This window comes from Chlamydotis macqueenii, chromosome 1, assembly GCF_036417535.1.
Source record: "Chlamydotis macqueenii isolate bChlMac1 chromosome 1, bChlMac1.mat, whole genome shotgun sequence".
Lineage (NCBI taxonomy): Eukaryota > Metazoa > Chordata > Aves > Otidiformes > Otididae > Chlamydotis > Chlamydotis macqueenii.
Window position 1 is genome coordinate 137,325,545 of NC_141556.1, and position 25,933 is coordinate 137,351,477.

At 39.5% G+C, this 25,933-nt stretch overlaps 2 protein-coding genes across 6 annotated transcripts in view; both read right to left on the minus strand.

Moving 5' to 3' along the window:
• The window catches only part of CLCN4 (Cl-/H+ antiporter 4), a 47,296-nt gene extending 37,769 nt beyond the window's left edge, over positions 1–9,527 (minus strand). For both annotated transcript variants that reach the window (XM_086768148.1, XM_086768142.1), the window contains exon 1: positions 9,495–9,527. The gene's annotated coding sequence lies outside the window, so the exon portion shown is untranslated. The remainder of the gene's footprint in view (positions 1–9,494) is intronic.
• Positions 9,528–13,023: 3,496 nt separating this feature from the next.
• The window catches only part of WWC3 (WWC family member 3), a 107,467-nt gene continuing 94,557 nt past the window's right edge, over positions 13,024–25,933 (minus strand). For 2 of the 4 annotated variants that reach the window (XM_086768167.1, XM_086768151.1), the window contains exons 16-23: positions 23,580–23,747; positions 22,786–22,937; positions 21,859–22,018; positions 20,518–20,682; positions 19,110–19,202; positions 17,878–18,108; positions 17,022–17,149; positions 13,024–15,545 (exon numbers count right to left, since the gene is read on the minus strand). In XM_086768167.1, the coding sequence (XP_086624293.1) occupies positions 15,479–15,545; positions 17,022–17,149; positions 17,878–18,108; positions 19,110–19,202; positions 20,518–20,682; positions 21,859–22,018; positions 22,786–22,937; positions 23,580–23,747 (1,164 nt within the window). In that variant the 3' untranslated portion in view covers positions 13,024–15,478. The remainder of the gene's footprint in view (positions 15,546–17,021; positions 17,150–17,877; positions 18,109–19,109; positions 19,203–20,517; positions 20,683–21,858; positions 22,019–22,785; positions 22,938–23,579; positions 23,748–25,933) is intronic. The other 2 variants (XM_086768155.1, XM_086768162.1) reach the window with 2 other exon arrangements.

The window sequence follows — 25,933 nt, forward strand, 5'->3', positions numbered from 1 at the left end:
TGCTTGCAGAGATGCTTCCAGTTCTGCCAGCAGAACTCGAGTCTTACACAAATAACTCAGTGGTAGATATTTTAATTTAATATACGTAAGTTAAGAGTGAATTAATCTTATCCAAAAGTGAATTGTAGCAGGTGTACTGCAGCAATCCACTCTGACGATGGCAAAAGTATGAGCATTCATGGTGCAAGTTGACTCATCTACCATGAGAAGTGCGCATTAGACTTCGGGCACTAAAATCTAGACCCCTTTCATAGCTGATGAGGGGAAGTAAACTCTATTCAGATGTTACTTATCTGATGTATTTTAAGTATTTACATTAGAATGAGACAGATTGTTTCCCAGAAGTGCTAATTTTTGTTTACTGATTACAAAGAGATGTCAGAGGTAAACATCCAGTCTCATCAAATAAGTCTGACTCTACCAATTCCAAAGAAAATATTGCAATAGCATTACAAGCAGGATTAGTAACAAATGCAACTCTTAGCCACTCCTAACATCTGAGCGTCTGAGAGATTTGGATACTCTGACAGAGTTTATATACACTGAAAGGTGTTGAACTTGACTGAGTAAGTGCTTGACGTATGTATTTTGTCCCTTTGTTCTATGTTTTAGACATCCTTGCTGTCCCTTCCACTGCTTTTCCAGATGCTGATGCAACATAATTTGTGCAAGGCCAAACGTTTCCTGCTTAGTCCCCTATTCTTTTCCTAATAATTCCTGGCATTCCACCAGCTTTTCCTAGGGCAGACATCCAACCTTTTCACTGAGCAGTCTGCTATGACTCCAGGCTATCCTTCATGAGAGGCAGTGGCCAGTTTGGAGCCTGTCATTCTGTGGTCTCATAGGGACATCTTCCCCATTGCTTTGCCTTTATCAACTTTTAATTACATCTGCCATTTTATTCCCTGCACTACAGTGGCCTTCTTCAGCTCTTAACCGTGAGCCCTCATTCTTGCTAACTAGCTTAGTATATCTACGACTGAATGTTTTTGTCAGCGCTCTGCTTTAATAATTGTAAACAGGTTCTTGCTAAAAATTGAACCAGGAAACAAAGAAATCTGACTGAACTATGTATCTGCTGAACTCAGAGGGTTCTAATTAGCAGATTTCCCTGGATTTAGACCCATGCCAGACTGCTGCGGTGCTGTAGATGGAGCAAGGTCCTGGCAGGGATCGATTCATAAAACAAGAGAAGTCATAGTGCTAGACTGGCAAGTGTGCCTCTTGATAGAGGCTCTCCTGGCTGCTACATGACTCTAGATTTCTTCTAGAAACCTTGGGCCAGGTCAACCTGGTGTTCAGTCTCTGATCTCCTAGATAGCCATGCTTGGTGCATAATACTCTGAAGACAGAAAAGAAAGAGACCTTGCCCTCCAAACATCGGAGGTGCTGCATGAGAGCAGCTGGAGGTAAGGGTCAAAAGAGCAAGTCAAAAAAAAAGCCCATGAGGCTTGAAGACTGTAGGAAGCCAGGTAATTTTTAAGTAATCACTGAACCCTCTTCTGTAAAGAAAGCAAAGAAGAGATTAGCGCAAACAACTTACAGAAGCCAGGGCACGAACACAGCGAGCTTCCCAACGGGCTGGGACATGCCAACAAGCACAGCAGGGACTGCAGGTCTCTTCTGTTACATTTACTCCCTTTTTGTTATTTTTTAAAGAACCAGAAGGTAGTAGTAGTATCCTATTTAAGGTCATGTTTTTTCTGCAGGTCTGACAGTGAGTGAACTCATCCTGTGATTGGGACCAGCTGTATGATACACTACGGCTTGGAGCTAAGTTTTATGGAAGAGCGATAAATTACATTTACAGTGGAAATGCTGACAACCTCTCTGCTTTACAGCACTGTTACGGCATGTGCAAATGCAAAAGCCACAGCTAGAAGAACTCTATCGGTGAACTGACATTCTAGGTATTATGTTGACTGACTGATTGGATCTGAAATGTATTTGACATGGCAAGCACAGACCAAAACATCCCATGGTTCAAAGAAGGTGAAAAGTATACTGATGGGAAACAACTAGCTGAACAGTCATCAAAGGAAAAGTCTTGGCCCTGGCCTATTGCTACTAGACATGCTAGTTCCATGCTATGCTCTCCTCATCCTGTTTTCTGTTTTAATTGGACACATTGCACCGAGGCAGGCAGTACATTTTTTAATGCTATTCCAACAAGTTTCAAGTTGCTTTCAACAGATCACAGTTACTGACTTACTTCAACACTTCAAATGTTTCTAGCAGATGAACATTCACGTACATGCTTCCTTCTCTATGCTGGTCTCCTCGAAGACAGCAGCAGGGGGGTTGCTATGTGAAACACAACAGTATGCAGGCAGCAAAGCACAACTCTCTTCAGTGACTCTTCTGCTGTAGCATAAGGAAGAAGTGAACCTGGCAAGAGGCTGGGGGAAGAAAGCAGAACCCTAAAGGCCAGTTGCAAGTTCCTCAATTCACATTTGTTTGCAGTGACTTTTCCAGGGCGTGCAAAGCATCATCTGTTCCATCTCTTCTAAATGTGGTGTGAGTTAGCTGACACCCAAATCCAGAATACAGTGCATCGCAGGGCTTTTCTGTGCTCTGGTATCTCTATATGTACAATGATAAAACAGGGGACATCCTATTCCGGACATAAAGCTTTTGAAGTGACTCATGGTCATTTCAATCATGACTCCATCAGAGTTGAGCACGTTGCTCATCTGAATGATTGGTCAGATCTAGTTGTGCTCATACAGCATGACGTGACAGTGGGCACTGCACAAACTAAGGAGCATGGGGGCTGTGAAAATCCCTGGGATTCATTTTCCATAGTACCCAATAATGAACAATGTGATCTTACTACTTTACTAACTGGTGATCATCACAAGATCCCTTTGTGCTGACGGACGATTTGCCACTCTCTGTGTCCTTAATACCTCTATTGACCTTTCCTAGTACCGTATTCTCAAAAGAGTCAAGCGTGGTGCCCCAACCTCATGGCCATTAACTGCTCAACATGATCTGTAGAGCAAACACACCTTATCTTGAGAGCTGGGTGCTCTGCCAGCATCTGTTCACCCCCCATCCCAAGGAATTTAGACCTAGTTACAGAGATGGATGCAGAGCACTCTCCACCCAGGCCTTGAATCCAGGCAATTAGGAGGTCAGTGCCGCCTGCAGAGTGAGCTGAAGAAGTCGAGGTTCAGATAACCGGATAAGGCTGAGGGAGAAAGTTCCTAGAGCTGAGCACAGTTACACCACAAGTCTTCATTACCACCTGGCCAGAGAAAATGGGCCTGAGAGCCCAGCAGGTCAGCAAGCAAGATTATTAACGGAGTGACCTTGAAAGACATGAATAAAAAGTACAGAGAGATGATTAACTGAGGCCTTTTGGGGAGAGGTTGGAGAATGAAGTCTGTTTAGCCTGGAGCCAGGAAGGCCAAGCAGGAGCTGGATGTAGTTCTCCTTCCACCACCCGGCACGTAGAAGATGATCTAGAAATGGCGATGTGGCATCGCACCCTACAGAATATAGGAGGCAGATAAATGGTTAGGAAACATTGTTCTAAACACGAAGGAAGATACGGTTGGGTGCTGATTTGCTTTGTCTTCGGCAAAGGCAAGCAGGCTGAATCACCGGCAATTTAAACAGGCAGTTTTCTCAAGGTTGAAAAATATCCATGAGCAATTTAACACTGTTCACCTTAGAAGCCTCAGACTGAGCAAGCCAATCGATTTAATGACCTTCTGTCTTAAAGATGGTGTTTAAAAAAAAAAAGTTAAAATGGCCTTGGATCAGAGCAAGGTTCAGACTCCTGGAAAAATAAGAAAACGTTGAAGCCAGTTACAGACCTTTTTTTGGAAACATAATATGGCACATAAAAAGCAGAGAATAGTTAAAGTGGGAAAATACAGAGAGAAGACAGGATATTAAAATTAGCAAATGTCTTTCCTACAATTCAAGGACTAATTGCGCAGCCTCCACATACGAGTAAATAACACTGCAAACCCTCAGCCTCCTGCCACATGAGCGCAGGCAGGCTGCACTATCAGAAACATCACTGTAGAATACTGCAGTATTTTACTGTACGGCCCCACCACTACATATTAAGGAGTTTCCTCCCATGAGAGTGTGTGCAGACTAAATACTGTCCCATCTTTGATGTGCAGCTTTACCCTGAGTAACCTCTACGGAAAAAAATTATAAAGCCGCAGCAGAACTCAAAAAACACAGGGCACCAGATCACAGGGGAGAGCGCCCGGGAGAGAAGGGGAAGGCGGGAGGGAATATTTGGGATAAATGGTGGAAAATTGAGGCACAAAAGACTCCTCCAGACCAAACCACAGCCTCTGACCTCCCCTCCTCAACCACCACATGTGCTCATGGGGCGAGTGCAGGAGATAACAGGGTTGGCTGGGACTGCAGGCGACGGGAGGCACCAAAGGGACATGGAGCACACCAGCACACCCCAGGAACTCACTACCAACCATCAGGGCTTCCCAACCCTTCAGCAACAGCTGCATTCCCTTTTCTCCTTTTCTTCTCTTGGGAGACCTTGGGTCACCACACTTCTCTTCCCCTGAAAGGCAAACCTCACCTCACCGTCATGCTCCCCACTCCTTCCTGGGACAACGCTCCCTTTAAAACCAGTTCCTTTTGGTATGAAATACCATGTGTCTGGTTTCTGTTCAAGTTTTCTTGGAAAGTCTGAGCAAAATTAGTTCAGCTGCTGAGTTAGGTCAGAAAGGGAAGGGGGAAAAAAAAAAGAAACCCAGATCTTTCCCCGTGAACTCCAAGTGGAATTTCTGTGCTCACATAACTCAAAAATCAGCTCCATATTAGAAAAAGAAAAAAAAAAAAGTTAAACTAATGTCTCTGTTTCCAGTGAGTCTTAAAGGTCCCTCCAAAATGTAGTTGTTAGTATAGATGCTGGGGCTGTGGAAAAAGCAGGAGGAAAGCGTTGCTGGCTCTGGAATATCCACCTGCATTTCTCAGACTGAGCAGGAACATCTTTAATAAAGATGTCCCTCTGCTAACAAGCCCATCAGCTTGGGCAGATGAGCCCTGTGGGCCTGCATCAACCACGCACACCCTTGATTCTTGCAGGAAAGAAGATTTGATTAGGTAAAATTCAGAAAGCCTTCAGCATCTGGGGTAAGAAACTAAATTTCAGAAGATAGGACAGTCTGGAAATCAGGCTACCAGTGTAGCAGAATATATAGTTCCTATTCATTATTACCCTCTAGTCCCTTCCCTCACAAAAAAAAAAAAAAAAAAAAAACAAAAAAAAGAGGGGGAATTTTCTCCTGTAGCCATGGTTTTTACTGCCACAGAGCTAGAATCCAGGGCTGAAGGGTCAGGCGTGTTGTACGGTTTTCCTCTCCGTGCCACACACGGCTGAGCTTTGCAGCACTGCGTTTAGTTTTCCAGTGCTGCTCTTTGCCTCCTCACTCAGAAAATTATAGGATTGGAGGGGGCGGGGAAGGGTTTTGGACTGAAAAAAAAAAAAAGGAAAATACATTCAGAAAGAACAGAGTTTCACTGTCATATTCACTTGTATACAGCTACTCCTAAAAAGCTTTCCCTTTAAATAATAGAATCGTAGAATTATTCAGGTTGGAAAAGACCATTAAGATCATCAAGTCCAACTGTTAACCTAGCACTGCCAAAGTCACCACTAAACCATGTCCCTAAGCACCACATCTACACATCTTTTAAATGCCTCCAGGGATGGTGACTCCACCATCATCCTGGGCAGCTTGTTCCAATGCTTGACAACCCTTTTAGTGAAGAATTTTTTCCTAATATCCAAATCTAAACCTCCCCTGGCACAACTTGAGGCCTTTTCCTCTTGTCCTATCACTAGCTACTTGAGAAAAGAAACCAACACTCACCTCACTATAACCTCCGTTCAGGTAGTTGTAGAGAGCAATGAGGTCTCCCCTCAGCCTCCTGTTCTCCAGACTAAACAATCCCAGTTTACAATCTTCATAAAATTTGTTCTCCAGACCTCTCACCAGTTTTGTTGCTCTTCTCTGGACATGCTCTAGCACCTCAATGTCTTTCTTGTACCAAAGGACCTGAAACCAAACACGTTATACGAGGTGTATCCTCACCAGTGCTGAGTACAGGGCCACAATCACTTCCTTACTCCTGCTGGCCACACTACTTCTGATACAAGCCAAGATGCTGTTGGCCTCCTTGGCCACCTGGGCACCTTGCTGGCTCATGTTCAGCCAGCTGTCAACCAGCAGCTCCAGGTCCTTTTCCACTGGGCACCTTTCCAGCTGCTCTTCCCCAAGCCTGTAGCATTGCATGGGGTTGTTGTGACTCAAGTGCAGGACCCAGCACTTGGCCTTGTTGAATCTCGTGCAGTCGACCTCAGCCCATCCATCCAGCCTGTCCAGATCACTCTGCAGAGCCTTCCTACCCTCCCACTGAACTTCATGTTGTCTGAAATGGGATGTTCAATGGCATTAAACACACCTCTCACTGAAGACCTTCTTAAGCCTTCAGCTTGAAAAAAGAGATGATAAACCTGCAGTAGAAAACCCGTTAATCTGTTCTACCACATCACTTCTCATTGTCTGAGTGGAGGCAGTGAGTCATTTTCACACGGATGGAGGGTAATGTTTTCCTGTTGGCAGGACACCGTTTTTTACCGCTGCATTTGATGACAATGGGCTGCACAGTTACAGATGAGTTACTTAACACCACCGAGAGGAAGCTCCCCCGCCTGCAAGATGGGGAAACCTTTTCCTTGGGGTGATGTTTGAGAGCAATACGTTAAAAGTATTTTAGGAATAGCAGCCTACCGTAACTCTTCCAGAGTTGCTCTTTTGGCATTAACGATGAGGTTTTTTTTTTTTGGTTCTATTAGACTAGAGATGAAGAAATCTGAGAAAACCCCATACCCAATGCGTATGTATGCACACATACACACAAACAAATTAGACTCCTACTCTACAACCTAATCCCACTTCACTAAATGGAAAAATGAATACACACATACCCCCACCTTGGGCACCCTGGAAGCTTCGGCCTGATAGCGAAAGCCAATGGGAAAAGGACTGGTACCTACAGGCACTACACCGCTCTTTGAGGGTCAGGTCAGACCTGAGAGAGGCTCACAAAACACAACACTGATCACCAACACTCATGAGATGGCTCTGAGCCGTGGGTGAGGTGGGGGAGCGGGAGCTGCCTGCTTCCCCCTGCCCAAGCACTGGGCTGCAGTCGTGATCCCGCTCACTTCCCCTTCCAGCCCAATAAACAGCAGCTTCACGATGGAGCAGCTCCCAGACTGGGGAGGTTGTGGCACTCTGGAGAGCCCGTTTGCTCCAGGCAGATAGGAAGGACCCAATCCCGGGGCAAACGCTCCCTTCAAACACCATCCCCTTCTCCTCCTCCTCCTCCAGTCCTTGTTTAAATACCACCAACCAGTACATTTGAAAGGGCACCACCTCTACAATCCCCTACGTCTCCAGGGGCTGAGCGCCCGTGCAGCCACGTGTTGGAGCCAGGACGCAGCACCCCTGTGCTGCCGGGCAGAGAGCCCTCCAGATGGGGATATTTCCAGGGTCACACTTTTATACTAAATAACTGTTAAAGGACTTCAGTCCTTAATTTCTGAGTTGCCCTAGCACACATTTAAGGCTGGCACCTTGTCTTTTGTTGCACAAAAGATGCCTGACTGAAATTGGGAGACCAGGAGAACCACTGCCCCACACATATTTCCACAGGGTGTTCAAATATGATCCGGGGTGGGGAGAAAAACCCATTGTAAAATGCACGTGTGGCAGCCCTGCTGTGCACTTCCCAGAGGCAATGAGCCAAGCCTCAGGGAGCCTGGCGAGTAAGAGCATGGCTCGACTCGCGTCCAGTGCTGGCGAGAATTGACCCAGCCCTGACTTCAGAGGGAGTCAGGAGAACAAACCCAGCATGGGCACCATTAGGATGCCACCATTCCTGCCGTCTCACACAGAGACAGGTTTGTATTTCTATCGCTGTTGAGGGTCAGTCTTGAAAAAAAAAAAAAAAACCTAGAGGGTCTGTCAGAAAAAAATAAAATTGAAATTTATTTTTCTTTTCAGTTTTGAGAAACCATTGTCCTTTCTTACTTCATTTTACTTACTACGTCTTACTTTCATTTCATTATATACTTTTTTCCTCCCTTTCTTTTCTGATCCTGACAGTATTGCACAGCTGAGCACTGAAAACCAGAATTCATCCTTCACTAGGATGTACAACCCACTTCAGCACAGGACATCCAAAATCTCCCTCAGGAGTATATGGGTGAGCACACAGAGACCCTAGGCCTGCCAAATTTTCAGATTTTTCCAGTAGTAGCAAAAATTTATTTGAACAAAGAACAGAATTTTCAAGAATAAGAAAACTTCCTGCAGGCTAGGAGTGAAAAGTCACCTGACTCTGTCTGAGGAAGCTGCAAACGAGTCATCCTCTGTTCTCTGGCAAAGGTGCAGAATTAATTACCAGAATTCTTAAAAAAGCAAAATAAAAAAGTATAATTTCAATTTTCTGACTAATATAAGCTCAAAAATAAGTGTAGCTCCTGCATTCTAGCATTTGCATTAAAATAATAAAAAGTAATACAATATAAGTAAAACCCTAAAATACATTTTAAAAGCAATCCAGAAAAAAAAAAAAAAAAAACCCCACACAAGAATCACCATTTTTTCTCCACAAATGTATGTCTTCATATATTTGTATAGAGTGCATAATTAAACACCCACACCAGGAAAAGAAAACAGACTCTGGACTTTGGTTATGTAAATAGCAACAGTCCAAAAAAAGCAATTTAGCCTGGATTTTTCAGCCTTTTGGTGACTGGCATTTTATCTAAGGAGTACAAATCCGCTTGTCATCTCATACGTTCCTTCTGGAAAAGAATTCTTCATGCTTATACTGGACGACAAGCAAAACCTACCTTGCACTACAGCAAATTATGCAGGAAACCTGCTGGACTAGGTACTTTCGAACCACATCAGCAAAAATGAACAATAAAGGAAAAGCCTCTTTCCCCAAATACATCTACTAACCCCCTAAGCAAGTTAATCCTCATTCCTTTATAAGCTCAGACACATCTATCTGTACAACAACAACTTCCTTTAGGCATCCAGGGGGAAAGAGGGGAGAAAAAAAAAAAAAAAATCAGGGAATGCAAGCAAAACAGCATTGCTGCTCTCTCTCCACAGGACTGGATGATGATGGCTGCTCGCATACAGAATTCAGCAGGCACCCGAAGGAGCCGTAGCAAAACACAAGGACAAAGGGCCTTCTTCAGCTTCAAAGCTCCATCTGGCAGCCTTTCTGCTGGAGATGTCAGACGGCAGATCAGCACAGAGCCAGCAGGCAGCCTCTGCACCTGCAAACCCTCTGCTTGTGGAGAAACTGTGCCGCTTTATTTTCCAGCGGAACACTCTGCCCGGCAGAGCTGGAGCTCTAGGATGCAGCACGAGAGCAACCGGCAAATGAAATTTTCGAACAATTATGTCGCTTACCTGCAATGCAACATCATTTAGCCCAGTCTCAAAGATTTTAATAGCATCCTTTCTTGAGTGGTATGGCTGCAAAAGCAGTGATGTCATGGGGAGGAAGCAGTAACAATCATGTGACTGCATCCTCCCTCTATAGAATATCTGATAGGAGACGCAGGCAGAGGGAGATGGACCTGTCTATAATCCCGCAGGATTAAACCGCAAGCTTCTTTACCCTGTCCTACCTATTCGGTCAACATTAGAACATGTGCTGCTTCACCACCCCCCCCCCCCCCAACCTGAGCTAATTATTTTTCAAAGGCTTGTAGATTTTTTTTGCAAGTGCAATAGTAGTCACATTATTCAGGAGGAAAAAGCGTAGCAAGTACGCTGCATGCAAACCAAGGAGTATTCCTGTTGACTCTGCAGCAACGCCCAGCTGTCATATTTTCTTTCAGCTCTGCGAAATATGTAATCACAGCAGCTTGGAAATGAGACAAACCACAATTTCACCATCTCTTGCATTTTTCCTTCTCCCAGTGCTCCATTTCAAGCTTAACGAGACTGACTTTCCTCCATCTTCTGTGTCATACTGAAGCTTTGCAAGCTTACCTTAAAGGTTTTGTCCCCACTACCTTCACTTCTTCGTTCTGCCCCCATCCATCGATCACTCCACTTGCAGCCTTCTGCCTTTTCTTCGATGTCACTGCCTGAAAGATCCCCTCTGATGTACCAGCCTATTTTTCCTTTTCAAAACTTCTGCTTAAATTTTATCATCAAACATTTAAACAGTAGAGCATCTTAAAATGTCTTATTTTTAAAACCAGGTAATTATCCTTTCACATGTTGGTTAACTGTATTACATCTCAGAACCATATTTTTGAGGGGATTTTGGTTTGGTTTTTTTGGTTTGTTTTTTTTTTTGGGGGGGAGGGGTTTTGTTTGTTTTTTTAAAAGAATATTATACCCTGTAGAGTATTTGACCTCTACAACAAAATAATAATTTCAAAAGTTCTGATTATACAAATTTTGTATGAGCCACTAGGATCACGTTCCGCAAGAAAGAAGTTGTAACTGTTTTTTATGAAGATCAGGTACATGTTTGAACACATGCAATGCTGTTTTATTTCAGGACATTGATATTTCTGCTAATTTTCCCGTATTTGAATATTGTGCAGACTGGTTTTACCCCTAAGGGTATCCAGGGATGCGCTTCGTGATACCAAGCAGATGCAACAGGTAGAGGGAGATCTTCCACAAGCACTCATGAAAATATCCATGGGTGACTGAAGGCGCATGTGTGACTTCCACTCAGTTTGATGGCTAAGGAACACAGTTCTGAAAGACCTTTTTGTCCCAGTGTGTTGGAGCAGGTATTTACGGATGCGCTAAGCAGTCAAGCCAGCACAGCAAAGCAAGCCAGTTGATACAGTGTGCACAAAATCTTTTTTTCAGAATGGCTACACAGCTCCTCCAAATCTGGTCTACAAGCTGAAGAAAGTTCCCATAGTCCTTATTTCTGATATGGACTCCCCACACACAAGCCACAGATTTGGGATTTTACTATGAAATTTAAACACTTAATTTGCTTCATCTCAAGTTCCCCCACTTTTCTGGAGCAAGAAGCCTGCCTTTAGAGAAGAGATTTGATTACGCCCTTCATATAGAGCACTGCAGATCACAGTTCTCCATCACTCATAGATCAGGAACAGCCCTAGGTCCACTACAACCATGTCAATGAAGTGTGGAAAAGTGACAGGAGCCCTCACTTCCTGCCAGGGTCTCCTCTTTGCACCCATGAAAATCAGTATTAATAACAGGCCAATTGAATTCTGTTGAGGAAGTTAAACAATCACCAAGCAGTTATTTTATTTTTTTTATAATGTTATCTGCAATTTTCCTTAATCAGTTTACGAGAGGGAAATATGGAAAACGGCAAGCAGCATTTAATTGGTCAGACACAAACATTTGCACGTGGGAACTTCTGTGCCACAAGACACACACTGTATCACAAACACAACGTCCTAGACACAGAATAGTAATTCTGTGCACTAACCAAATGAGTACAAGGGTCTCAATCTCCCATTTTTTCCTGGACAGATTTTCCTAAATTCAATTCCTAATCTTCTCTATTACCACAGCTGAACTCATCAAGGCTCTGCTGAATGTGTATTTTTAGTTGGACGGTCTAAATGCAAACAAAATAAAGAGACAGAATGTTTAATTCTTGACAGAAAATGTGATTCTATAATCTAGATATGAACATACAAATTTAAGAGATTGTTAGAAAACATAAGCAGCCAGAAACAGCTCCTAAGAAACGTTTAACTCCAAGAATACTGAGATTTTTCCAAAGTGCAAGCAAATCACTTCATTGACATTTACAGATTTAAAAAAAAAAAAAAAAGAATTTTTACTCTTTTGTATTTTCTTCCAACAGTACTCAGTCATTTGAGTGATCTCAGGAAAAAAAAAGGATACTCTTCACGTGATGTTTTGGAAAAGATTGTTCTTGCTTTTGCGAGCCTGCAGTTTCCCAAGTCTCTCTGTAACTACATTTTTCCTCCTCCAAAAGATATATGACTCTATAGTTAAAAAGCAGACTAGTGTCAAAACAAGCTGTGAAGTGCCCTCTTCCTTAAAAATTCAAACTTCAGTTTTACATCTGCTGAAAATAAAATACATAGTTCATCTAATTCCTAAAAGAAAAATTTGCTCTTTTTATACAGCACTTACCTTCAAGTCTTGCAAAGTGCTTACAAGAACTGTAGCAAGAAATACACAGAAGACTTCAATCTTACAACAGAAAATCCATACCAACATACCCATTGCAGCTTTTGTGGCTGATCCTGATAGTAGCGAGACAGAGATGGCTGGTATTCCAAATGACTATTTCTAGCAGGCCGTTTAAAAATAACCTAAACTCTGTCATACCCTTAACGCCTTGCAAATACTGGACAGAAACAGGAGTCAGATGTCAGTGCTATGATTTTGCCTGCACTCCTGCAGCTTGGGGTTGCAGAGAGAAACTGAAAAACAGCCTTTCTGTAATTATGCAGGTTGATGGAAGCAGCAGTAAAGTTCAGCCTAGAAAAGTTAACTCATGTTCCTTCGAGTGGCTTGGAATTAGTCATAAGTAAGATATTACAGAACTAATAATGTCAACTTACTTCCAGTACAAATCTACAAGTAGAAACTTCTGATAGGAAAAAAAAGGCAGTTCAACATCTTTTAAGTGGAACGTCCATGAATTCCAGGAATATTCAACTATGAGCCTGTGATACAGCTGTCAGGTTATCATGAGTGATAAGCACATGGGAGAACATACCTGCCATTCCTTATACTCTGCATCTCTTTCAGGTCTTCAGTGTAACCTCTTCTAGGATCTCTGATCTCACAGATTTCCTTTTTTACTTTTATTTGGAAGTTAAGTACATTCACCTAAATGACGCTGTTATTCAAAATATAAAATTTCTTTATGAAAGCATCATGAATGTGGCAAATATAAACCATTCAAAAATGTCTTATACTGTGACATATAACAAAACTCTAATTCTGTTTATGGCAAGTTATTTTATTTTGTAGAAGAAATACTTTCAAATAATACAAAAATGACACAATCATACAGAACTGTGACAAAACCAAGAGAGATGAATACTGAATATAACTCATTACCACATCAAGACAGAACTCATTACAGCAGTCAGAATCATGGACCCACAAGACACACCGACGACGTCTCACAGTGGTCACTATTTAAAAACACCGACTGAACTCCCTTGACAGAGAGGCCACCAGACATCGCCCCTTTGTTATACAGTCACAGAACAATTTAGGGTGGAAGGGGGGTCCCTACCCCAACTCCTGCTCAAAGCCAGCCTAATGGGGCCAGGATGCTCCAGGCTATGTCCAGTCAAGTCCTCAACCCCTCCAGGGACAGAGAACTCCACCTCTCTGGGCAACCTCTTCCAGTATCTGACCACCCTCATGGGAACACGGTGTTGTCTGTCTTTTCTTAGTACACAGCAGGTACTTCTGGTGTCACTGCACGGTAACTTTTGACAGACGCTACTATGTAAGGGCCTCTGCTGAAAATGAGAGGCAAAATTCTGACTAACTTTTTTTCAGGTAATGAGCACTGAAAAGCTAGCTGTCCCTGGACTTTCACCCAAACAGTAAAAATTTCTTACATGATTTGGTTTTTATCTGCATAGTTTCTGAATAGGTCTAGTTGCGCCCAAGGAACCCAACATAGACCCACCGAAGCTTACTGGCAAAACCAGATTTCAGGACGGTTAGCATGCTAAATGCTAGATATATTTTAATTTCACATGTATTGCTATATGATTGAATTGCTTGATGCCTGTAATGATTACAGGCCACACCAGGAATCAGGGAATACTACCTTAGATATCTGCATTAATCATCCTCATTGATTAATAATTTAGGCTTACAATCTTTTTTCCTGTTACTTTTTGCCTCAGCTTGGACAAGTCAAAGCAATTTGGTTTCACTTCCAGCTTTTCCTGATCTTTGACAAGGTAACAAAGCATGAGCTCCTGAAACTCACAAAGAACACACAGTTACTTACAAAATATTTGAAAATATTCTGATTAGTTCTGCTAAGTCCATTTAGGTTTTGGCTATTGTTTTTATCTCCTGACATATAAAAATCTGTAGAGACAGCACAATCTTCCTTCTAGGCGATTCCAGCAATTTGCAAAGTCAGTCTTGTGATGGGCACCTCTCTTTGTAGGTAATGTATAATTAGAAAAATACGAGAAACTCTATTATAGTAGCTTAGTAAAGAAGTATTTTTACATATTTGCAGGATGCAAGGACACGAAACTGGCATTCTCGGGAATTTAGGGTGACAGTCTTTCATTAAAATGAACGGTCACAAGTAAAATTACTTCTTACCAGATTTTAGCTGGTCCAACTAGCAATCAAGTGAGCTGTACCTTCCAGAATTATACACCTTCCTTCTGGAAAGTGTCACTGTTCGCATGCAGTAACCTCAAAGCACATCCTTTAGGATGAACATGTGTTTTAATCACCCATACTTAACGCAGCTGCTTTCTGAAATCAGCACACATGTACTTTCCTGAATCAGATCAGAATCTTTAAAACTGTAGAAATTACTGTAATATTCCTTTAGCTGTCTTTCCACACAGGTAGCTCACAGTGCTCTTTTAACTCCCTTTTCATTAAACAGCAAAACAAAGACGTGTCACCCTTTTCCTTCCTCCGTTTAAACTGAGAATCTAGTTAAGAATATAAAGATACTTTAGACACAACTGAAATGAAAACAATCTATTAGTGCACAGTAAGAACATGCAAATGAATTCTGCAACGTTTAACATCACTTCTAATCAGTGTTAAACACATTGCAGGTGATAATATTTTGCTATAACACAGACAGTGCTAAAGGATACAATGTACATAATAAGCTACAGATAATAAAGCTGAAAAAAGTGACAATTTTAGAACATAGTATTTTCATTTCAGGTATCAGAAACAAAACCAGCTCAATGGTTCCATTCTACTGTATGACAAATACTGAAGAACAAAATTTCAGTCTTAAAATACATCTTAAAGTAGGTATTTTCCTTCAAGGAAAAAAGGCACTATAAATAAATTACACTACAGTGAATTTGCCTGAACTCACTTTGTTTCTGTCTTCCAGCCTTTAAGTCAAATAAAACAGCATAAAAACTGTACACGCTCTTAACAGGATAGTCGATCTTTTATAAAATAAGTTGTCTTCAGAGATGTCATTTTCACAACAAGGAAAAACCAAGCCTTGTTGCAGTCGCTATTATAAAATATATATGTATATATATTTATATATATGTTTTCGATTACTTTTACTTTTTTTACTTTTTTTTTATTTTTTACAAAACGTGTATATTAGCTTTTGCACAATTTTTTTTTTAAAGAAACTTGGCTAATCTAATAACTTCATTAAAATAAAAGCGATAAATACTTCATGTTTACAATGCAACATGTCATACGTCATCAGCTGGCAGAGGAGGTATGTTAATCCTTGGTCTTGTGAAAAAAGCTATCTTCTCTCTGTGATCAAAACAAGATAAAAAGGAAGTCAATCAAATATAAGCCTACGTAATTTTCTTCCCCTAAGAATATGGTTTCTTTACTCGGGTTAGTGGTTAGTATTTGTTAGTTACATACTGAACTGATGCTTTGAGTATAAGAAACTTACAGACACTATTAAACCTCACTGTATACTTTTGGCAACATTCCGTTGAACACCATTACTATTTTTGAAAATTTAGGTGGAAGTTTTATACAACACATTGCATATCAGTCATAGTTGACTGCAAAAAGGTTTCACAGGATGAGCCCTGCATAAGCCCCTTCTGCAAAGCAAAGTTCACCCTTGTACATTTTGCAATAATGCCTACAAAAAAAAAAAAAAAGAAAAAAAAAACCAAAAATACAGCATTCAGAATCATCTTTTTGCTTCTTTATTGAGCCAGCAGTACATGCTGTAAAGTAAGTGTCACAAGAAATGGATGTGTGCATAAAAAGAGCAAGAATTTAAACAAGGAAGATAGCTTTTGCTTCATGATCTACATCTCATTTTATTCAGTTCCTCATATTTTTTTACATCTCAAGTACACAAAGCATTAAAAACTCCTCTCTCATTACCAGAAACATAAGATGTAAAAACAACCCTAAAATTTCTATTCCTCTTACTTCCTCCCCAGTTTTGTGAGAAAGACCTTTCCAGCATAATCCAAGAAAAAAAAAAATATTACATTAAAGGACAAAGAAGCTTTTCATTTTCACTTAACTATTCCCAGCAAAAAAAGTTCTAAAAAACTAAACACTAAATGAAACAGAATAATGCAACATTGTAGCTGAGCTGTCCCCCACCTCTGTGCTGCACTAACATTTTCTTACTCTTACTGTTCCACTCCTAATAAAAATTATAAAATTTTTAAGGGTGAAGTAATAAAGTCTTCCTGTGAAATGCACATTGTTTATCAATGCTTCTTGTACACAAAATAAACTGTCAGGAAAAAAATAAAGCTAAAAGAGGACATACACCATGTGAAAACAGATGAAATAGGAAAAAAGGTCCAAAGAAAAGGCTTGTTGAGAGAAAGTTGGAATACCACTGAGTAATTTTTAGGGAGAGAGTGTTATGTATTACATTAAACAAACTATGCCCAGAGGCTTGCACTGAAGAACCAACAAATCATTTGAACTTAAATAGTCACTAGGCTAAGCTGACCTAAGCTATGTTTGTACTTGAAGGCCTTTTTTTTTCTGGGTTTTATATTTATTTTAATTTTTTTTAATTTTAAATTTCATGTGTTTTAGAATTGTAACACTGCAATTTTACCTTAGTTTTGGCTCTTTGCACTACAAATAATTCACAGGAAACTCATGTGTCCAAATCAATATACAGTTAAAAATTACTGGCTACACAGAAGACACACAGAATTTAAGGTAAATGCTTCTGAAAGCTTTAACCTTGCTAATAACTGTTGCTATGCTATTTCAGTACACATTTCTACTTACCTAAAAGTCTGCACCTGAATAGGCTCCTTCTGATTTTGCCCACGCAACTGGTATATTTCTTTTGATGCTTTCTTTAGCATCTTTTCAGCTGCTTGCTCTTGGTGATGTTCAAATTTTGTCTGTCTGGTCTGAAAACAAGAATACAATACTTAAAATGGTCATGTGAAAAAATAAAACACAAGAATACCCAGGTTAAAATAATTTTTTTTCAACTCATCACAGTAAAGGCACACAAGTACCTTGTTTGAAACAGCTGATCATCTAAGTACTATAAATGCAAAAGACTGATGGTATTGTTCCTTTTCTTAATGCTCTTCAGACAGATACACATTAAATTAATGAAATTTACTGCATGTAAGGTCAAATAAGACGTTAGTAAATTGGACTCGCTCTTCATCTCAGATAATCCAATGGCAATTTTGTTTGTTGTGCAGTTTTTCCCACTTTTTGCCTACAATCTATTTTCCAAGAAAAGGAAAAATCATACACTTACGGAACATTCCAAATACTTGTAAAAAAATGAAATGTCAAATCAGCAACATTTCTTTCAAAGATCACAAGTAAGGAAATTATTAAAGTTCTAATAATAAATATATTAACAAAAAAAAAAAACCCCAAACCAAAACAAAAAGTGCCGTTGGCAAACAGTGCCATTCTCCATTAATTGTCCTCAAATATATTCAGTTTGGAAATAATCAATGCAATCATTTTTATTGTGCTAAATTCAAGAATACAGAACCAACATTCATTGCTTGAAGTCCTGTCAAAACAGCTCTTTAGACACCTTGTCACAATCAAAACATTTTGAAACCAGAAGTTTCTGAACATGTTAAATGCTCATCTCACACCACCATACCTGCCTTTCTGCTTCCTTCAACAAGTTTCGGAATCGCTCATCCCGAAGGACCCAGTGGGGAAGGTCTGTTTGTCCTCTGAGTTGGGCATCTTCCAGACGCTGTCTCAACTCTCTTAAAACACATATCTCCTCGTTCAGCTGTCTCTGTCTAGTTCTGGATGCCTGGAGATCCAGCTCCAGGTCTAAGGATGTCCTCGCCATAAGCTCAGCCAAAGATGATCGGCAGGACTGCTGAGTTATTTGGATTCAAATAAAATGCACAATATATTACTCCCAACATCGTACACTCGCCTATTTTTAGCTATATAGAGCATACCTTTTCTGGACTTCAAAACCAAATTTTTCTTGACACAAAGTTTTGGAGAGATTATATCCCACAGCAAAACACTAACTAGCTGTAGGGGTCTTCTGTACCATAAAGTTTTTCAATTCAGCTTATAAAAATTGAACAAATTTAAGTTTATGGGCTAAATTTTCATGTTATGACAATAACAAAAGGGGTGCAATATGAAAAACTCATAACTGAGTCATGACATCAGAAAATATTGTACTGAGTAAGATTCCCCTCAAAGGGTTTAATCATTATTGGTTTTAAGATACATTCTGAATCAAAATGGGAGGGAGGCACGGGTGTCTGCTTGCCTACACCAGCAAGAAATTAACTTCTGCTGACCAGGCTAAACCGTACGCCATTTATATGCAAGGCATTAACGCCTTACCTGCCCTTCTCTGCCCACTTGTTCTGCAGGGTGCGGGGTGGCATTGGGGGAGAAAGGAGAGCTTAACCTACTCATGGCTGAATACCTGGGCTTCAAATACTACAGTTTGCTGGCTGCACAGGAGGGGAGCTGGATGTTTTACTGTCACATTCACATACACACTTCTCTGGGCCTGCACCCTGCCTCAAACTAGATTTTAAAGATTTAACAAAGTCTACATCTAAATCAATACAAATGCAGTCCCTGTTGAACTAATTTTTGTTTGCCACACTAAATTTTTCTCTTCAGTAGTCTTCACAACTATGTTTCACCTCTCTATGTCTTCATTTCAGCTTAAAAAACCCAAACCATACCCAGAAATACACACACTGCCTCTCCCTCAAATACATTACAGAAGCCTCATACATTTCCTAAAAACATCAGAATGCACCTGTAGACATCAAAAGCCTAGGTATAAAAGTATCTGTGTTCTCGCAACTTAGTGAAAAGTAAAAACCAGATTCCTAGGTATACCTGCTTATACCGTAGAGTACGCCTCTCCAATGTATTCCGGACAAAAGGGGACTTTCTTGGCAGAGTTGAACTGTCACTGTCACTGCGATACAGCTAATTAGAAAAAAGATATTGAAAATACAGGTTGCTTACAAGGTCATCTACATGAAGAAATCTGGATTATTATTTTTTTGCGTTTGAGATTTATCTTTAAAAGTGCACTGAAACTGTCTTAAGCAACTGATTTTTTCACCTTTATAGTTATTTATCAAAATTTATAGAATAGTTCTTATACTGTATAGTTACAATAATTCAAGAAAACTTCAAAATCATCAATGTTTTACAGCTAAGTTTCAACAACCATTCTACTAAATATCCAAGACAATGTAATCTAAAAAAGGGGGAGAGGGGAGTTAAAGGCAATATTTGTTCCTAAAGCATTTATTGTCATGGGCACAAACAATATAGCCTTGCACTTTTTCCCCCCCCTCTAATTTTATGTAAGTGCTGATGAAGTAGGAGTGTTTAAAAATCTCTTCCTTTTGCACCATCTTTGTTCTGGTGTGTGAGGTGTTTTACTCACATTCTCTATGTCATAAATAGCTATGGAATCCAGAAATCCAACTGAAGGATTTGAAGTGGTCCATAGATGCACTGTGTGCAATGTAAATAAAAGAGCAAAAACCAGAAGATCTTTGGTTTAGGAAAAGCACGAAGGTTAAAAATCATTACTGCATTTTCCAACTCAAGCTCTAAGAAGCTTATGAAACAGTACAAATAAAGCTACATTCCACCAGTATTGCAAACCCAATACCCATCTATCGATCTGCAATACCATGAGCCAACTACTTTTAAGCCTTTTGCCATTGAACATAGCAACCACCTAACATGAGCTTGAAAACTGTTGTGCCAATCCTCAATTACTTGCACCAGTGCACCCAGGAATTCTAGGTCCCACTGTAACAAGTATCCTATGACTCACATTCACGACAGTAACCTGACTCATAAGAATATTTATGCAACAATCTTAAGATTACGCATTCAGTCCCCTTTCCCAAACTTTTACATACCTGAAAGTTAAGCAAGGCTTCTAAGCTAACTGTTTATACAACTCATTAGGCAGCACTGTACCTGTGTTAAGTCAATCACCCTAGACTAACATCTAAGGTTTCCAGGGAAAAGAGCTTAATATCTAATTTATTATAAATTCTTATATTTTAAATGAAATAAATTCAGGTTTAAAGTCTTAAAAAGAACCAGGGATCTCTTCCCCTCTGCATGTTGAAATTCAATTAAAGATTATTCATCAGTATTAAAAAGTAGCATATGTTTCTTACAAACGTGACAAATTCTTAAGAAGAAATTATAAACAGTGTACAAAGTACTTGTGTGGAAGTCACTCCCATCCTTCTTTTTAAGCCTCACTCACTCTGCAAACATATTGACTTCGTGCTCCAGGCGAGAAGGTCTGGGAACGAACAATAGTGCTACTGCGAACAAAAGCAGAACCCCGTGGCCTGCGGCTGGTTCTCTCTTTTGGAAGAATAGGAACTTCTTCAGGAAACAGATCCTCAGTGTTAGTTTCCTTATCCACCTAAAATTTCAATGGAGGAAAAAAATCTTTTTTTTTCCTTATTTTCTCTCGCCAAAAACAAACAGACATTTCAACAATATCAAAAGTAAACAATTTGCCCTGCTAGCTAAATTCAACACTGAGAACAGAGGATGAATCACCTTATTAAAAAAAAAAAAATAAAAATTTAGAACTAGGTCAGTCAAAATTATAAGATTACCTTTCAGAAGCCTTTGCTGGAACAGTAACAATTTTGAGATGCAGTTATAACATGAATCATAGCTGCAGAGCACAAAGACTGCATCCAACATTGGCAACTGGGCATTAAACCATGCTACCATCTGATCTCCAGTCTCAACAGAAGAAAACTGAGCCATCTTTCAATAAGGAAGATGACTCTGGAGCAAGCAATGACCTTAAAACTGGAGGAAGTCAAATGAAGAAAAGAAACTCAACAAAAGGGAACTGAAATACTGTTAAAATGATGATACAAGAACACTAAAATATTTGGAAATACAGAGAACATATGCTACCCTAGCAAAGCTTCCAAACTTTAAGACAACTCACTCCTCAATAGGAGGCATGATCTTCCCTAAAGGGAACACAAGTAGCTTATGTTCCTCTACTTCAACTGAAGTGTGCTGACTTCAGCTTGTTCAGGATTAGTTTCAATGTCTCATATCTTGAATACAAAAGATTTTAAATATATCAGTTTTAGCACAATTGTTCTGAAAATTTCAGCTGTATCTATTGTAACACTGAAACAGCAATTCAAGTCTTAAAACATGAAGCGTCTTTCTTCACAATTCCTTCAAAAATTCTTCTAAGAGCATTGGAATTTGATCATCGTCTTTTCTGTTACAATTTCAGGTCAACACAGACATTGAAACGCGCACATATTTACAGATTAGATAAAGGCCACAGTAAAAATAGCTTGCCTTTTGATGTCAAAAAATAATTCTGTCCAGAAATAACTAGCAAGCAAACAAAAAAAAAAACAGCCTTAAAGAGGGCATCTTTAACAACTCAAAAGGCACGCAGCTGTCATGAAGGCAGTGCTCATGGAGGGTTGTAAATGGCATTTATTATTCTTTTCTTTCCTGAGCAATTCTGATTCAAACTCAAGGTGCAGCAGTAACACACTGTGTGCGTCAGGCAGCATGGCAGTTTCTGTGCTGCAGTGTCTTCTCTCATTACCTTTAGTGGTGGAGGCTGCATTTTTCCAGAATTGTACTGGTCTGCTTGAGTTGCAAACATGTGTCCAGCTAACGAATCCCCGCAAAATGGCTCTGGATAAGGAGGACTAGTCTGGGTGCAATTACTGCATCCACTGTCAACAGATTCTGCTTGCCAACTCCTGAAGTTAGAACATCACAAGAATTTTGTAGGTATTAAAAAACTCGTGCAATTATGCATCATGTTTATATATTTCATTATCCAGGTCAGTTTGTCATTTTAGACTACTGTTTCTCCAATGAAAATACTTGCATTTCTGCAGATGCACAGACAAGCAAATATATATCATGCCAAAAAAAAAAAAAAACCCAAAAAAAAAACCCAACAGAAAAAAACACCCAAAAAATCACCTTCTCTAATTTTCTTAAAGCATATGTTCTGGTCTTTGTAACAATAGTAAGAAAGCAATATCAAAAAACCCCCCGCAAATCATGTAAAAACTAGGACTAATATTAATGATTAAATAGCATTGTAATAAACCTTGAAATAGTAAAAGCTGTGCTGCATGTTCATTCCATAAGCATTGCAATACGTATTTTTCTTTGACATTTCCCCTTATCACCACAAAATTCACAAAATTTTATTTATATTTTTTTAGTACAGTGCTGTTGCAACCCCATTATAGTTGTCTCCCTAGCAAAGTTTCTGTTGAATGTAATGTTTTCCCACTCCCCAAATTCCAAGTCCTCTAAACTCAGCCAGCTATTCAAATAAAGTTTTCTCCTGTTTGCACTTCGTCACATAACAACAGAATTTTATACTCATAACACTAACAGGAAGCAGATCTTGGAATAAGGACCTGCTGTTTCTCCTGCTGTACTTCAGACTATACCCATAGTGTAAATACCACTTGGCTGTTTGATGAGGTATCTAAACTACCGGTTTTACCTTTCTGATACGGCTTCTGCTTGATCTTCCTTTCTTTCCATCTCCAGGATTTCTTCCTCTGTGTACTCCAGTTTCACTCTCTCTTCTGCCAACTCTCTCTCAACTGCTTCCAGCTGGGCAGTTGTCCTAGCTAACAGGGCTGTCACTGCATCCTGAAAGGTAAACTAGACTTCAGATAAAACCATTTGAACAAGCCACTGTATTTAACGTGTATTATTAAGAGCCATCATACATAGCCATTATATGCTCCTTAAAAAAACAAAAACAAAAAAAAACCAAAAAAAGACAAACAAACAAAAACACAACAACAAAAAAAAACCAAAACACAACCACAAGACATCTGTCCTTAATACTCAAAAAGTACATAGTGTTCCATGAACGCAACTTCTCACAGAAACCAGGCAGACTATCTCTCACTGTGAAGGAGCATCATCCAGCAAGTTAGGTCAGAAGAGACCTCTGGAGGTAGCCACATCAGGTTGCTCAGGGGCCAGTCAAAGGCTGACAAATCTCCAAGGATGGAAACTGTACATCCTTTCTTGACAAGCTCTTGAAATGTAGTGGCAGAAATTTTTCATTAGTTTCAGTCTCAGTCGGACTGGAAGGGTGCAGACAGACACATACCGAGTACTATTTCAAGCATGTGTCCAGACATGACCTAGCTTTTAATTATTCTTTTAAAATCCAGCTCTTGCCACCTTCTGTGCACCTTGAAAATAAACTGCACCTGAGATAAGATCACAGCCACCCTGCAGGTCAAATAAAGTAAACAAATAACTTTTTCAGAGCCATACTGTTTTAACTGTAGTTACATTTCCAGAAGACCGGGGAGTATTTTCTTCACACTGGTTTTTGTTCTTTGCTCTCTGGGGGTCTGAACCAGTGAAGATCTGAACGGAATACCAGTGAAGCTGTATCTCACCAGAACTCTCTGCATCAGTCAGGTTTATCTGAGCAATGCCCTATAAACAACAAAAAGCATTGACCACAATAAGATAAACATACACTGCAGGATAGACCCATTCTTATTTAAAGAGCATTTTACTTATAATGTAAAAAAAAAAAAAAAAAAAAAAAAACACTTAAAAAGAGATAGTTTTGTTCTGCTGTGTTATGATGTCTAAAATACTGAATTTCTTGCTTACTACCAGAAAGGATCAGAGTAGGTATTTAATTTTTTTAAGTTGAAAAATAAAATTTCTATGATTGATGTAGATATGATTATTACAGCTGACAGGTCTTAATATTTTATTGAAACACCCTCCAAATTGCATTTCCGATTTCTACATTTGCTTTAATTAATATTACTTTAACAATGTTACTTTAATTTGTTTTCTTCTGAGAACTATATTCTGAGATACCCTTCCATTCTCTAATCCTCAGAGGCATCTTCCAAAGGCAAAAACAAAAGTGTAATGTAAAACAATTTTTTTTCTGCTTATTTATAACATAAGTTAGTCAAATGGGCTATAAAGCCCTTTTTTTCACTTTCCAAGCCATCCTTACATCTCCCAGATTCAGGTAAAAAGAGGTTTAATGGAGGCTTTCCACTAAAAGTATTCCCAGCCTTAAAGTAGACCAGTGCTCCTTTAGACCATTGCTCAGACAGTGCTCCTCTAAGAAATTTCTCAGTAGTGTTGACCTAAATGAAAACGAGCTGTGAGCAAATTAATTCTTTCCCCTCCCCCTCCCCCCCCTTTTAATCAGTTCACTAGCTGGACCTAGTGATGACTTTTTATCAGCTGCTCTTTAATTACTGCTTTTGGCTTTATCTGGCTATCTCTACAACCTGTTTATTTCCATGCTAATGGACCACCATGCTAAGAATGTTTTCATTTATACCATTGGAAAAAAGTTGTTTTCATCTCTCACAAAATAAATAGCTGGATGCCATGATTCTAATTGTAAAGGCAGTAAGAAATATATACAGAAACTGCATTCAACTTTAAGCAGGTAAAGAAACAGTTAATTAGAAAATATTATTTTCTAATTAAGACATTGTATTTTTTTTTTCAAGATGCATGTTCCCTGGGACTCTGTTTAAAGAGACGTACAAAGGATGATAGAGAAAAGTTTTTGAGACTAACAAAACAATGTCATATCAGGATACAACATGTTACTGAGAACGTCATTTTATATCAATATATTGGATGGCACAGAGATGCCTTTTCTTTTATATATAAAGCAGATGTCTTCTAATTACCTACTTATTCTGACACAGTGTAAGAAAGAAATGTGTTGAATACTCACACTTTTGCATCAAAGCTAGAAAACGTTTAAGACATGCTGGGTTTGGTTTTAGGGGTAGAGGGGAAAGCTGTTTTCCTGTCATCAATATTGGAAAAAACGTATGTTGACTCTGAAGATGCCTGACACTGCCCTACACACTGCATTTGTTAAGTGGCTAAGAATGCACGCCAAAGAAGCTGTTACTACAAAATGAATGACTAATTGGGTAGAAAAAAAATCACCAAACCAAATTAATAATTATCAGTATTGAAAGGACTCATTAATATTTCACCTCCACCTCAAGATTTGGAGCTCACTCAAAGGATGAAGAAAACAAAGTGAGTCTGCAAGCAGTCTATCCCGTGCCTGCTCTGACGCATTTGTTAACAACTTGTATGGCAGAACAGTAACTGCACTAAGAATCTCTCAGTGATGTCAAACAGAGGGATTGTAAAATTTATGAGAAAAGAATCAGAATTTAAAATTATGTTAAAGAAAGGGATGGATGTTCTGAAATAAAAAACATTAAATGCAAAGAGAAGTGTTACACTCAAGAAGAAAAATTCAAATAAATTAAGACATGGGGAATAATTGTTTGGTCAAGGCTGTAAAAGATCAGACACTGGGAGTGAAACAGCAATGGCATGTGATTGCAAGAAAGGCAATCACATTTCTTTGATGTTTTAACATGAGCTATATATGCAAATCGTGTAAAATAACAACTCCCTTATCTCAATACTGATGAGGTCACCAGGGAAGAAATGGCCGACTTAAGGAAGCACAGTTCCAGAAAATTGCAGGAAAACAGAAAAAGATCTTTCAGCTAGGCAGGGTATATGAGTAAAAGGTTGAGGGAATAGAAAGACCATCCTACAAGTTTAATAGATTTACTTCTCTAAGTGAACTATTATTTTTTAAT